The 13948-nt window shown below is 36.5% G+C and overlaps 1 protein-coding gene across 1 annotated transcript in view; it reads right to left on the minus strand.

Annotated features, from left to right (window-relative positions):
• Window positions 1–13948, minus strand: part of Pdxk (pyridoxal kinase) — a 165530-nt gene that overhangs the window by 85662 nt on the left and 65920 nt on the right. Inside the window, exon 4 of the mRNA XM_090390325.1 lies at window positions 6968–7051. Within this exon, the coding sequence (XP_090246451.1) occupies window positions 6968–7051 (84 nt within the window). The remainder of the gene's footprint in view (window positions 1–6967; window positions 7052–13948) is intronic.

Below are 13948 nucleotides of genomic sequence, written 5' to 3' on the forward strand. Positions count from 1 at the left end.
GAGAAATAATAAATAAGAAGAGAGATTAAGAATACAATTTTATTAAATGCACATAAAAAACATAAGCATGTTGATGATTCAATGTTATATTCTGCCATTAATACACTCCTGCTTACATCCCATTCTATTTTCTTTATTATATCAGTTTAGTCTGCTCGGTTACCCCACAGTGGTATCATTACTGTCCTCCCTACAACGGGTGGAAAAGGCTCATGTTCGAATCCCGTCAATGACATGAGGAACTTTAATGGGCTTTTTTCATTCCATGGCTGAGTTAATCGGTCTCAGGTGTAGATAGCAAGGTTATTTTCCTCCAGAAATTGGGGTTTTTCATCCAGCAAAACAGGAAAATCAACCAGAAAACACATGCAATTTACAGACACAATACACAGAGGTAGATGAATTAACTTTCTGGGTGACTGTAATGTAATAGTTTGGATTATATCAAGTTTGTCACTAAGCTTTAATGAAGTTCTTTTGTTCTCTGTATGGAGTTTATTAACTTTAGGAGCCATAGTGAGGGGTTTTTAATTTAAAATAAATGTAAAACAGGGGCATAATCTGTGATATCAGTACAGAATTCACTTTCAGACTGGCAAACATAAACAAATACAGTAATCACGTAACCTGCCATTTTCTTTTTTTCGGCACTGAAAAACATCTGCGCTATATGTATACATCCAATTTAAATGTGCCTTTAGCTCGAATATTCCGTCATTTCGACACTCACTTGCATTAAGCTGGGTTTAAATGCTTAAGTTATGTCATATTGTTTTAAAACTTCACTCATGCCAAAAATTAGACCTGCTCTACTATTGGTGTTTAGCTGACTTCAGTTTTTTTTTTTTTTTTTCTGTGCAGATTATATAGTCAACTAAAGGGAACTTTTCTTTTTTGGCAGAATGTTCAGTATATTGTCAAGCATTACTCAAAAAAATGCATTTCAGCTTTATGCAAGAAATGAAATATACATGAGAATGCTATAAATTACTGTAATGCAAAAAAAAAAAAGATATTTATAATAATAACTTAAACCCCAGTTTATGATGTGTAACAAAAGCATTTATTTCTTGTGCACCTCTTAGCTCACAAAAAAAAAAAAAAACCCATACCTTTAAGTACTTTAAAATAAGGACTAAAAAGAATTGAATTTAAAAAATAATAATAATAAAGGGAAATATAAACACCACTTAAACAGCTCTATTACTGTTGCTGTTATTATTATTATTATCTCCTTCTCCTAATAGCTTTATTCTATTCCCACGAAGGATACTTGGTAGCAAATTGTTGTTGTTGTTGTTGATTTGGTAGTTGTTGGCGCATCGGCTTCTGTGGCCATATTGCACCTCCCAAGGTTTTTGCAGTACTTTGATCCAAGCCCGCGGCGGGAATCGAACCCGCGACCTTTGGGTTGCCGGGCAGGTACTTTACCCACTCGGCTAGCCCGGTCGGCTGGTAGCAAATGCATGAGGTGGTTGTTATGTCTGGTTATTATTATTGGTTGAAGAACTCTCTGACTATCCTACAGGTATTCAGGAATTTTGACTAATCATTATTATTATTATCATAATAATAATTAGAAGAATAAAAACCTTATTCTTCTTAATGGAATTTTTTTCTGCCCCATAACAGGTACTGCTACCAAGTGTTGTGTCTGTCAAACCCCTCCCTTCCTCCTTAATGGGCTATGTTCAACCTGTCAACAGCCAACTTCAGGTGGTGTTGGCAGCAACTATTAATCATTATTCTGCTTGATCTCAATCTCCTGCAGCTTGGCATTGGTCCAATCTAAGATCCCAAAGGAGTGCGTTAGTGCTCCATTGGGATCATAGATTGGACCAAAGGCCATGTATTTATGGCCCTGACCATGTTCCCACCATTCAGCTTTGATTTTAATAGTCTCCTCAGACTCTGATGATATTTCTCAGTCAGGTGGGCCTTGATCTCCTTGTGTTCTAACTGGTGAGACTGCATCATACTAGATATTTGTAGGTCTTTCCCCTCTTTTCTTCATGGCTACTAGGCTATTATTTCTTCACTGGTCTTTAGCTGGCAGTTTTGGCAGATTAGATTATCTTGACAATCCATGGGTCTTTCATTTGTCTAGGCCAAATTGCATCCTTATGTCAGTGCTGAACTCTTTGGTGAACTGGAGTAGCTGTTGGAGTTGATTCTTGGTTGCTGCATACAGTTCGTGGTCATCCATGTACATCAGGTGAGAGAGGGTGTACAAGTTCTTCCTCCCTTCTTTTAGGGTATATATCTGTACTTGCTATTGAGAGTGGTGGACAGTGTGTTAAGTGCCAGACAGAAAGATAGAACCACAGTGGGCTCAGGGTATCTCCCTAGAAGATTCCTCTTCTGATGGGGATTGGTCTGGTTATGCATTCTTGACCTTCTATTTTGTAGTCCTTTATTTTGCCATAGTTGCTTCTAGGAAGTGAATCAGTGTCAGGTTGACTTTATAGATCTTCAGTGTCTCTATCAGCCAGCTATGGGGCATGGAGTTGCAAGCCTTGTGGTAGTCGATGTAGGCCATGTATATGTTGCAGACTTGTAGACCTGTTCTATAAGTGATGTGTCAATGGTCAATTGCTCCTTGCATCCTTTGCTCATCTGCTTACATCCCTTCTGCTGTGTGACATTTTGGCTCTCCAAGTGGTCTGATATCTTCTTAATTATGCAGCTGATCAGGATCTTGTACATTGTTGGGAGACAGGTCATCAGTCTATACTCTGCCAGGCTTGTGGTGTCTTTGTCCTTAGCCCTCAGAGAGGTGATTCCTTGAATCAAGCTGCAGGATTGTGTCAGGGTGCCTTATCATCTGGATGAACTGTTCTGCTATGTGTCGGTGTGTGCATCTGATAACATCCACAATGTTGTGAATGTTATCTATTCCTGAGGTTTGCCAGTTGTGGAACTTACTGATGGACTGTTGTACTTGTTCCTCCTGAATCTTCCAATCTGTCATCTCTTGTATGTCCTTGGTTTTCTTCTGTTTTAGGTCTACTCAGGGAACATGGCCATTATGGCTAACTTTGCTGTTCCACAAGTTACCACAGAACTCAAGTGCCTTCTGGTTAGGGGGATCCATTGCCCTCCTTCTTTTATTCAATGTTTCCCTAGAAGGCTCTCTGATTTTCACCAAATATCCAGTATGTTTTCCTCTGGGCACTCTCCCTATATCAGCAAAGTCTCTTACTGAGTGCAAAGAAGTTCTGCTAAAGGGTGTCCAGATATTCTTCAATTCTCTGATTATATGTCTCTTGTTTTCTGTGAATGCTTTCTTTCTTAAGAATGATTTTCACTTTTCTGATCAGTTTCTTACTTCTGTTACCCAGTTGGTACTGGGTCAGTTGGCCCATCTTCACCCTTAGCACTTCTGTCTTCCACTGGAGCCTTCTTTCCCAGGCTGGTGGTTCCTTGTCTTTGCTGCGTTTTTTTCTGTTGGTCTCTGGTTTCTCTTCCATTCATCCTGGTGGCCTACATTAGGCCAGTTAATGGCTGTGTGGATGGTATCTAGTGTTACTTTGCTGTTGTTGAGGTTCAGGATTTGAACTTGGGTCCATCATATTGTTGATTTGGTGTCATAACCACTGGGCTAATCACACCCCCTTTGTTATTATTATTATTATAACCCTAAATATAAAAGGTCAAAATCTATGGTATTCTAGTAATGTGAATGGATTTTTTAGAGAAACTTGTGACATTGCACTTGAATTACTGTGGTATGCAATTTTCAGGTCCGTACAGACTATTGAAATATGCAAAAAAAGAAAAGTTGTTTAATAAGTTTTCAGCTATTTCTCAGTGGAAGAAGGTCTTCTTATGCTTGAATATTTTGAATTTTTTTCAAATCGTCGAGTATATACACTGACAAACCCAAAAGCATAGATATACCACAAGACACAGTAAACAAGCCATAGAGGTATATCTGGTTATTTAATTGAAAATAGCAGAATTTAAGACACTAGGATGGTAATGTATTTAGAAATTAAATGCCTTTGAAATGAATGGGCAACGATTCTCATCAAGGAGGTAAGTATCCCTCCAGGCATACTTTGGCCTAATTGAGAAAGTAATAAGTTGGCATTACTGTTTAAAAATAAATAAATAAAATTAAAAAATACCTGACTTATGGGTTCTCCAAACCATAAGCAGGTTGAGAAATGATACCCTTGGAACTCCTTGTGTTTTTCATATACAAGCACCACCCTTTTCTTGGATACCACACCACTGCAGTTAAGTTACGTTTTAAGTTACATTGAAGTCTTAACACTTCAAGTACTTCATACTTATTTTTCCACATGTGGCTGGCTGTTGTCCTGGGGTAACATGTGTGGACACAAATTGCAAATTGCAAAATCGAGCTCATAAGCTGCCATAAAAAACTGCACAGCCCATTGTTAGCTGCTGCACTATTATGTCAGTTGCAACAAAAACAGTTACAATGAAGTTGCGAAGTCTTCTTGCTTTGGACATCCAGAGAATAAACAGACATTTATTTACTCAGCACCACTCTGTACATATTTTCTCCAGAACTGAATGGAGTTTGCATTCCCCACTTGTCAGTTGCAATGACAGTATCATCATTACTGATGAAGTGTTCCCCCACAAAAGTCATAATTCACAAGACCAAACAGATCAAAGCATGGTGTAAAGTCCGAAATTTATGGAGAATGTGACAGAACAGTCCACCTGAATTCTGCAATGGTCTCCATTGTCAGAATGCTGGTATAGGGTTCTGATATTGCCATGTTGAAGAAGAAATTTTTTTTTTTTTTTTTTGGGACTCACTTGCAATTCATGCCTCCAGTATTTCTACATAATTTTTCCAGTAAAAGGCTAGCCATGAATTTATTCATTAGTGAATCACCTTGTGTTTCTGCTGCACACCATGCTGCTTTGACTCTGGTTCATAGTGATGTACCCCAAATATCATCTTCATACTGTCACATTTTGTGGAATCCACCTGGTACACAACTTCCTGTATCCTAAACTATCTAGAATGGTTGTCAATGCATTAAACTTTATTTCCACTCTTGCACACATTCCTTGGGTCTTAATGCATTGTTCATAAATCATTTTGTTCACTCTTCTCATTTTTTATTGTTGCTGCAGTGTGAAGATAGCCTGACCATGGCATACAATTTGTAACTATTCACATATATGACATATGAATAATTTAAATACAACTGTCCCATTAAGTGATAACAACTACCATGATTCAATCCTACTCAAAACTATATACGAAAAGAGATGGAGAGTATGGAAAAGTTAAAGGGGTGGTGAAAGGGGGAAAAAGAATAGTGATGTGTATTATAAAAGGTGTATAGGGTCCCTTTATTATAATCAATATTAGGATTCAATATAAGAATATGGAATGCCTCAAGCCATGAGTGTAAAAGGTTGCACATATGATCAATAACTTCAGTGTTATGGGGATTAAATCAGTTATGCCATTCATCAAAACTGCTTAGTAACACCTGAATTAGCAACACTGGATTTTAATAGTCCTCTCATACTTAAGAAAATGACCTCCAACTCTTTGCTGCTTGATTCACCAGTGTAAAAACTTACTTGGTCTCCTTCCTTTTATTTTTATATGAATATGATTGTGTCCCAGTAGTTGTAGCCTCATAATCATAAAATGATCTTGGTATTTATTTAAGTATATTGAGTTGATAAAGAGCAGTAGACTTCTTTTCCTATACAATTTTTATGGAAAAAAAGAAATAATGACTGTCAGATTTCTATTTGTCTGATTTTAATGAAATTGGAATGGCTTGACAAATATTTTTACAAGGCATAAATAAAAAATTTCATGAAAATCTGTCCACTGGGAATCTCTTTGTTACAATGTGGGCAGACAGATGGACAAAAACCCAGAAAGATTGATGGGGATGGTGAAGACAATAGGTGCATATGCATAAAAATAGCAATTAAGCTTTAATACTAGCAAATGCAGGAGTCTGCATCTGGGTTGTAGTGATTCATAAGTTAAATTATCAACTGGTGGGTTTTATTATCATCCCTTTCACCTTAACAGTGAATATGCATTCACTGTTAAAATGAAAAGGATCTTGGGGGGAGGTTTAATACAGTCTGGAGTAAAGTTATCTTAACAGTACAATAAGGTTGCTAGGACAACACATGGAGTGCCGACCGGGCTAGCCAGGTGGGTAAAGTGCTGCCTGGCAACCTAAAGGTCACGGGTTCGAATCCCGCCTCGGGCTTGGATCAAAGTACTGCAAAAACCTTGGGAGGTGCATTATGGCCACAGAAGCTGATGCGCTAACAACTACCAGACAAACAGACAGAACACATGGAGTTCCATTAGTGATGTTCAGAAATTTTGTCATAAGAGATATAGGTAATTATCTTGCTGTAGAGATCAATAGTCAGACCACATCTCGAATATTATGTACAAGCCCAAGTGGCTCATTTCCAAAAAAATAGCTGATAGGCCTTTTCAGTCATGTCAGCAATTTTTTGGATAAAGAAACAAGACTAATTGTAGAATTCAAAAAGCTATACTTAAAGGAAGACTCCAGTTCTGCAAGCTACAAAATATGGATGGTTGGCTGATTTGGAGTTTTATGACCCATGGATAGCTGGAGCTACAATACACTGCACAAAGTTTGGAAATCAGGAATCTGTACAGAGATCTGACTGAGATATTTAAGGCCTTAAAAGGGATGAGCCAACTTGAATGATGTGGGTAATTCTCTTTTTAGCATGACAAAAATAAGGAGGCATAAATTAAGGAAAGATAATTTTAAACTGGACATAAATGAATTTGCCATTAGTCAAAGAGTAATTAGGTAATGGAACAAGTTACCACTTAGTCTTACTGGGTCAGAATGCTTATGTAAATTTAAAGGGTGTTCAGGCCTCTCACCATAGCTTAAATTTGCAAACTGTTTTAATTAACAATATAGTATATTAGCTATTTCTCAGAACTTACCATAAACAAGATTAGGGTTTATTCTTTTTAATTCCCGAACTACTTCCAAAACCTTGGTAAGAAATGACAACGATCCAACATATCCTATAAGAAATTATGTATAAATACTTTATATATAATTAATTATTTCAGATGACATTACATAAATGGTGTCACCAAGGCAAGGTGTGTTTATATGCACTTAGTTCTATATTAGATAAAATTTAGATATAACTACAGGTGTCCCCGCTTAACGCTGATAATTCGTTCCGGAAAAACAGAGCACTAAGTGAATCCGCGTTAAGCGAGCGTCGCATTCCCATAAGGTAACATATGTATTTGTGAGTTGTGGTCAGTGCCATAGGATATTTCCTACTCAAGAATAAACGGTAGTGAAAAGATGCACAAATATTGGTCAAAATATTTAATATTCAAATATTTGTACATATAAAATATTCTGCATTACATACGTATATAATTTTGTGGTAACTACTTACGTATCAAAATTAAACTTAAAATTCCAATTAAAATCATGAATTCAATTGAACTAAATTGATTTAATTTAATTGATGAATTTAATCATGAAAAATGTGTCGATTTTGGGTTGAACTTTGGCTCTCTTCCAAATAAACTAAAAGGGGTATTAATTTTAAATCCCCGGCAGCGTTACCACCCAACAATAAAGTCAACCAATCCTTCGCCGCTTTGAAACCTGGCTGTTTTTTCTTCTTTCAATATGAAACTTCTTTTAGGCCATTTCCACAAAAGTCCTGCTTCATCTATGTTAAAAACTTGTTGAGAAGTATAATATATAATACCCCCTCTTCAATAATTTTAACAAGTTCTTTTTTGAAAGTTTCGGCTCCTTGATCTGCACTTGCAGCTTCTCCCTGGATTTTAAATCTATTCAACCAGCCCTTACTAGTTTTAAATGATTTCAATTTTTTTTTTTTTTAGGTGAGTTTTCTTCAGATCATCATATAGACTAATCTCTCTCTCTTTATTATTATTATTTTTTTTATAATATTTAACTTAACTGAATTCTGCATTGGATATTATCTTCAATAAAATTAGTTAGTCTTTCCATTTAAATCCTAATAGCCGGCCTAGCCCTAGTTGCTTGCAGTGGAACAGCTATCTTTCCTGCTGCTAAAATTAATTCTTTATTTTTTTTATAATTGTTCGTACAGTTAAACTTGCAAGTCCTAAATTATGGCACACATCCACTTGTCTTTGATCAGAATCGATTTGCTTCAAAACGTCTAATTTAATTTTCAAATTCAGTCTTTTTCTTACATTTATAGTCTTCGTACTGCGCCCAGATGTTGCTTTTTCATTCTTATCGGCCATTATTAACTCTTCGCAAATGTAACTGCGTTGGTTGCATTAATTACAATACAATGTTCAAGTAAACTGCCCTTTACGCACGATATCTAATACTGTACTTAGTGATAACTAGACTTCTCTCGGAACTACGTAACAAGTCACTGTACTGCAATTAAATTAGTGCGCAAGAAAATTTCACTGAGCGTGGGAAAAGTTTTAACTGTATTTTTATATTAATTTTCAAGCTATCGGACTCCATCAAATGAAATGATTCGTTCAATATTCCAAAAATGCAATCTGTAAAAGAGCGTTATAGTGATCTGTGACAGCATTATAGTCAAATACGCGTTATAATATAAGAACAGCATTATAGCGAATCTAATATACAGCAGGCCCGCGTTATAACGGGGGCCTGCTGTATATTAGATAAAATTTAGATATAACTATATTAGATAAAATTTTAAAACTCACTCAATAAAATAAATTAAACATAATGCCATTTGCAGAGAGTTGCACCACAAGCATGTAACAAATAACATGTTTAATACACAAGGTTACTGCTGCAAGGGGGCACTGTTTTCCTCTGGAAAACTTTAGTAAATTCATTAAAATATTCAAATGAAACTATCTAAAAATAAAGTTAAATTATCAGAAGTGAGGGGAGAAGTTGCCTTCTCGAGCCAAGTTCTCAGATAAACATAATTAATACAATATACCATGACAAGAATACCACACTAGGGTTCTCTACAAGGGTCTCAGATTCTCTAATTCTCATCAGTAGCCAAGACCAGTCAACAGGAAATAACCATGCATTTCAAACTGCAGCCATGGCTTGGTCTTATAATTAACCAGTTACAAGAGGCAGGAAGTTATAAGTTATTCTTTCTTTGTCAGAATTGTTACAGTGCAATTGCCATACATGAATAAATTCATTGTTCAATCACTTCTTTACGTGATTGAGATGAGAACTCTCATGGTCACCCTATCAACTGAAAATTACCCGCCTCTCAAGATCTCCAAGGGCATGTCCCACTTAGCAAGATAAACAGGACCTGTCTTAATAACAAGCAGGTCTGCTGGAAGCTTACCAGATAAAGGTATGAAATGTGCCCATAGACACTGTTCTTATGGCCTTTTATGTCCCAGTAAACCCTGATCACTCTCCTGAGTTTGGCATACAGGGCTTTAATTTTGTTCTTAATAAACTGTTTACATGTTTAGTAAAAAAAAGCCTCTTCCAGACATCATCCTACATACTTTACCTGGGTAAGTAACATATTTCAATGAGACATCCTCAGTTCTAACATGTGGAAATTGGCAAGACTGAGCTTTCCTTTAAGCAGTCTTGATCTTATAAATAACTGACTTGTGGGTATTAGACTATGCAAACATGAGTGACATAGTATTAGAAGCACAGTCTTCAATTTTCTTCCTATTCAGGAAATATCAAGCATCTGTATGATGGGATCATCATACAGATCTCTATTAGGCATGCTTCATTGAAATCACAATCATCATATTCATCAGATGAATCTTTTGCTTCCGAAATCTCTTCTAAGGAAGGTGGATGGGTAAGTGACAAATCTTTACTACTGTGTGGGAAATAGAAGATGGCATATCAGTCAGCAATCATCATCAACATCATTCCAAAATTAACTTCTATACACCACAAATCATGTGCTTGACCTGCATTTAAGGAATTCGGTACCTAACGACATATTTACATTACTTATAGCTACCTAATGCAGTTGTAAGCTCTCTCCAGGATTCTGAAAAGAGCTTACAACTGCAACTGTTAGCTATAACAATCCAAAACTAAACAAAAACTATTGTTTATAAGAATTTGAAAGTACTTGTGTAAGAATAAACACATGCTAATGCTCTCTGTTCAAATAAAAAATTTGTGTTCTGTTGTCAAATTATGGAGATGAGTATGTCCATATTTGTAATTCTGTGAGATTTCTGATGAACTAATCCTTTCTGCAAAGAAGTTATAAGATAACTTTTTATTATTAATTTTCAAATATTAATGCCAACTACACCAAGTTTTAATGTGGTATATGTTTGCTCTCAACTGTATATGCAGAAATCATGAAGACTTGCACCATCACGATGGTGGGACTATTAGTAATCCTGGGTATAATCCCCATGAGCAAGCAGACTATGGGTATAACCTTCATGCACAAGCACACTGTGGGTGACCACCCAGGTGTGAACCAACGTAAGCAGGGGTCACGGTGTGGCACCCACACCACATGGAAGAATGCCGCCCCTCTGTGTTACCAGGCAATACTAGATGGTAGATGACTCTCGTTAACCAGTGCAATACCACTGCTTTGCTTATTGGAGGCTTGAAGTGGTGGAACCATTTTTAGTCTCCAGAGCCAAATTCCGGTCAAACCTTCCCCATCTCTTCCATCATGCAGTATGACTGATGTCTTTTAAAGTTATTATTGACATCACGGCGAGATCCAAACTTCCTTACATTTCGAGGGTACATCTCTAAATCGGTCGCTAGTTGGTACACCAGAGTAAACCTATTGGTAACTCTCTAGGAGGCTTCTGGATCAGCTAGTGTACAATCTTGCTACCTCTACTCTGCCAGATAGTGACTGGAGGGAGTCCGAGGAGTATGCAAGCAGGTGGCATTTCCAAAAATTTTAATTACTTCATACAACATATCCCTCCCACTTTTCTTACTATTGAATGCACCATGAATTGTCAAACTAATAGATTAAGCTTATCCGCAAAAAGATAAACCTCCCAAGCACTTCCTAGACCATTTCACAAATATACGTGGTCTCAGTTCTAATCTCAACGATGTCCATTTTCAAAACCCCATGTACTTTTCTGACAGAATCTCAGTTATCGGCTGATTCAACCACTGCCCATCTCAGTTGCCCAAATTATTCACTGTATGATTCCTTTCGTCTCAAAGGTGGTACTTGTGCATATGTCCATTCCAATATTCCCTGTCAGAGACTTGGTAATTTGGAATCTCTTCTTTTTGACCTTCTCTGGCTTAAAATCTCTCTCTCTACCTCATTCTGTCAAATTCATCTGTTGTCTCTACCGATCTCCCAAATCCACTAATCACTTGGATCTCCTTGACTTCCTCTCTTTGCAAATTGACTTTGCATCAGCCAGAAAAACAATAATGATAATAACCTCAACTAGCTGTGGAGGTAACCTGTTTCAGTAATCAGCAACATGCTGGAAGAAAACTACCTGCAATCCCAGTATAAACCTCTTCATCTGTAATTTGAACTGATGGTCCCTAGTTCCGGGATTCTTTATAACAGTGAAAATTTTTCTATCATTTATTTCACTATTTCTACTCAGGGTCTTACAGCCTTCATTCAGGTCCCCTCTAATGTTTGATTTCTAAGCTCTGTAACCCACATAATCAAAAGTATTTCCCTCATATGGCCACCATTTCACAGATCTCACTGTATGGGTTGCCTTGCCCACCTTTGGACCCTTTCAAGAAGCTAAAAGTTGATTTTTAGGTGAAGGTGCACTTGGACTACTGTCCCAGTATGGGGAAATAGTCCAAGTGCACCTTACAAATGTCTTATACAGTGGGATTATGACCTTCCTATCTCTAAAGGCTATTGTTTGACAAGTTGTTGACAGGACACCATGGGCTTTCCTGGCCACCTATCTACACTGCTCAAAGAACTTCACAGCCAACCATATCATAACTCCCAGATCATTTTCTTTTTCTACTGTTTTTAATTCAACTCCAGCAAGCGTACACGTTATCTTGGGGTTGTTATTTCCCAAACGTAAGACTTTGCATTTTGCAGCATTAAAACATAGCTGCCACTTTCCTGACCATCCTTGAAGACTGTTCAAGTCATCTTGCGGGAGTAATGCTAGGCACTGATCATTAACCACTTTCCTAATCTTTTACATCAACTGCAAATTTGATATCTATCAATGTTATTTATGAAAATAAGAAGAAACATCAGAAGAAATAATAGTATTCCCAGAACTTATCCATGGGAACCCGCCTTCTGATGTTATAGCAATCCAAAGTGAATCCATTAATCACAAATCTCTGCCTCCTGCACTGCAGCCACCTGCGATCCATCACCGAATCTTGCCTATGATCCAGCTTATACAGTAACCTCTCATGAGGGACTGAGTCAAATACTTAGGTAAAATCCAAATGAACTGTCAAAATTATTCCCTACAACCAGTTCATTGAGTAATTGTGTCAAACTAGCAAAAGTATTTTATTTAAACATGATTTTACCTTAACAAAACCACATTGTACATCCTTCAGATTGCCATCATCTCTATTGTAGCAAATGACCCTCAACTGCACTCTTAATCTTTGCCCCCAAGATTTTCCCATCCATTGAGGTCAAACTGACTAGTCTGTAGTTACCCACTTAACTCTTAAAACTGCCCTTATGTACCGGCAATACATTGGCACTTCTCCAATCTAAAGCAATTTCTCCCAAGTCCAATGTTGCCTTTATAATTAACCTCATGGTTCAATACACTCTCTGGCTACCTCCCTCAAAATTACTGGGGCCATTATCTTCAGGCACCTTACTTGACTTTAGGCTCAACAGTTTTTCTAATAAATAATCATCTGTAATTTCAAAATTGCTAATTTGATATATCTGTAATTTCAAAATTTCTAATTTCATATATCTCATCCTCTGCTCACCATAAAGGGTTTTTTTTTTTTTTTTTTTTTTTTATTATTATTAGTAAAGAGCAATGCAAAATTCAGTTCATCAGCAACATTAGCTAGGTTATCTAAAAACTTCCCAAACCTATTACACAATGATTTGATCTGATTGGTTTTCCTCTTTATATTCACATACAAGAAAAATTCCTCGTCACCATTCTTTGTTCTCTTAACCAGTGCTGCCCCCAATCTTTCTGTGGTATTATTAGAGGTAAACTTGTAGCTGTTGTAGGCTTCAGTGCTTTTCATCACTATTGTGATTTTGTGTTAGTAGATGCAATACATATTGAAGAAAGGAAGTAGAATCTTTTCATTTTTCAAAAAAAATCCGCTGTAATTCTTTCGGTCATGTTTTTTTATGCCAAGAAACAGTTGCGTGCATTATTATTTTTTATTATTATATATATATTTTTTCCGTGTATCACACTGACAATGACTCTGTACTTTGCAGCTTACTGCATGCTTTCATTGCTTTCACAATACTTTTCAAAAAAGAAAGACATCGAAATTATGTTTGTAACGAAAGGTTTTCAAAATTCGTTTTGGAAGAAGACAGAGATCGCACGTGATTCTCATTTGTTAACGCCGACATTAGTTGTACTGTTCCAGTGGATATTCTTCAGGAATTTTCTGATTACTGTTTTCATCTTATTTAATAATAATAAGGTTCTTTATTAACTGAAATTATGTACATTTGTGATTCTATACATAGATAACCCAGAATCTACCATTAAATTGTCTCTGCAAGTGAACAAACTTGTATTTTGTTAACTAATGAAACAGTACTAAAATGAATTGATATATATATAATAAATATAAAGTTCAGAACTGAACTTTCTGATTATTCTCATCATTACATAGTCCATCCCAGTTTGGAAACATTTATTTTCCAATTTCAATACAACACTTTGCCTTTATTTCTTTGCTGGAGTAGTCTTTTAATGACGTGTTATACAAGGGAGGCCTCC

The sequence above is a fragment of the Mastigoproctus giganteus genome, chromosome 1 (assembly GCF_048544385.1).
Source record: "Mastigoproctus giganteus isolate SK-2022 chromosome 1, ASM4854438v1, whole genome shotgun sequence".
NCBI classification, from domain to species: Eukaryota; Metazoa; Arthropoda; class Arachnida; order Uropygi; family Thelyphonidae; genus Mastigoproctus; species Mastigoproctus giganteus.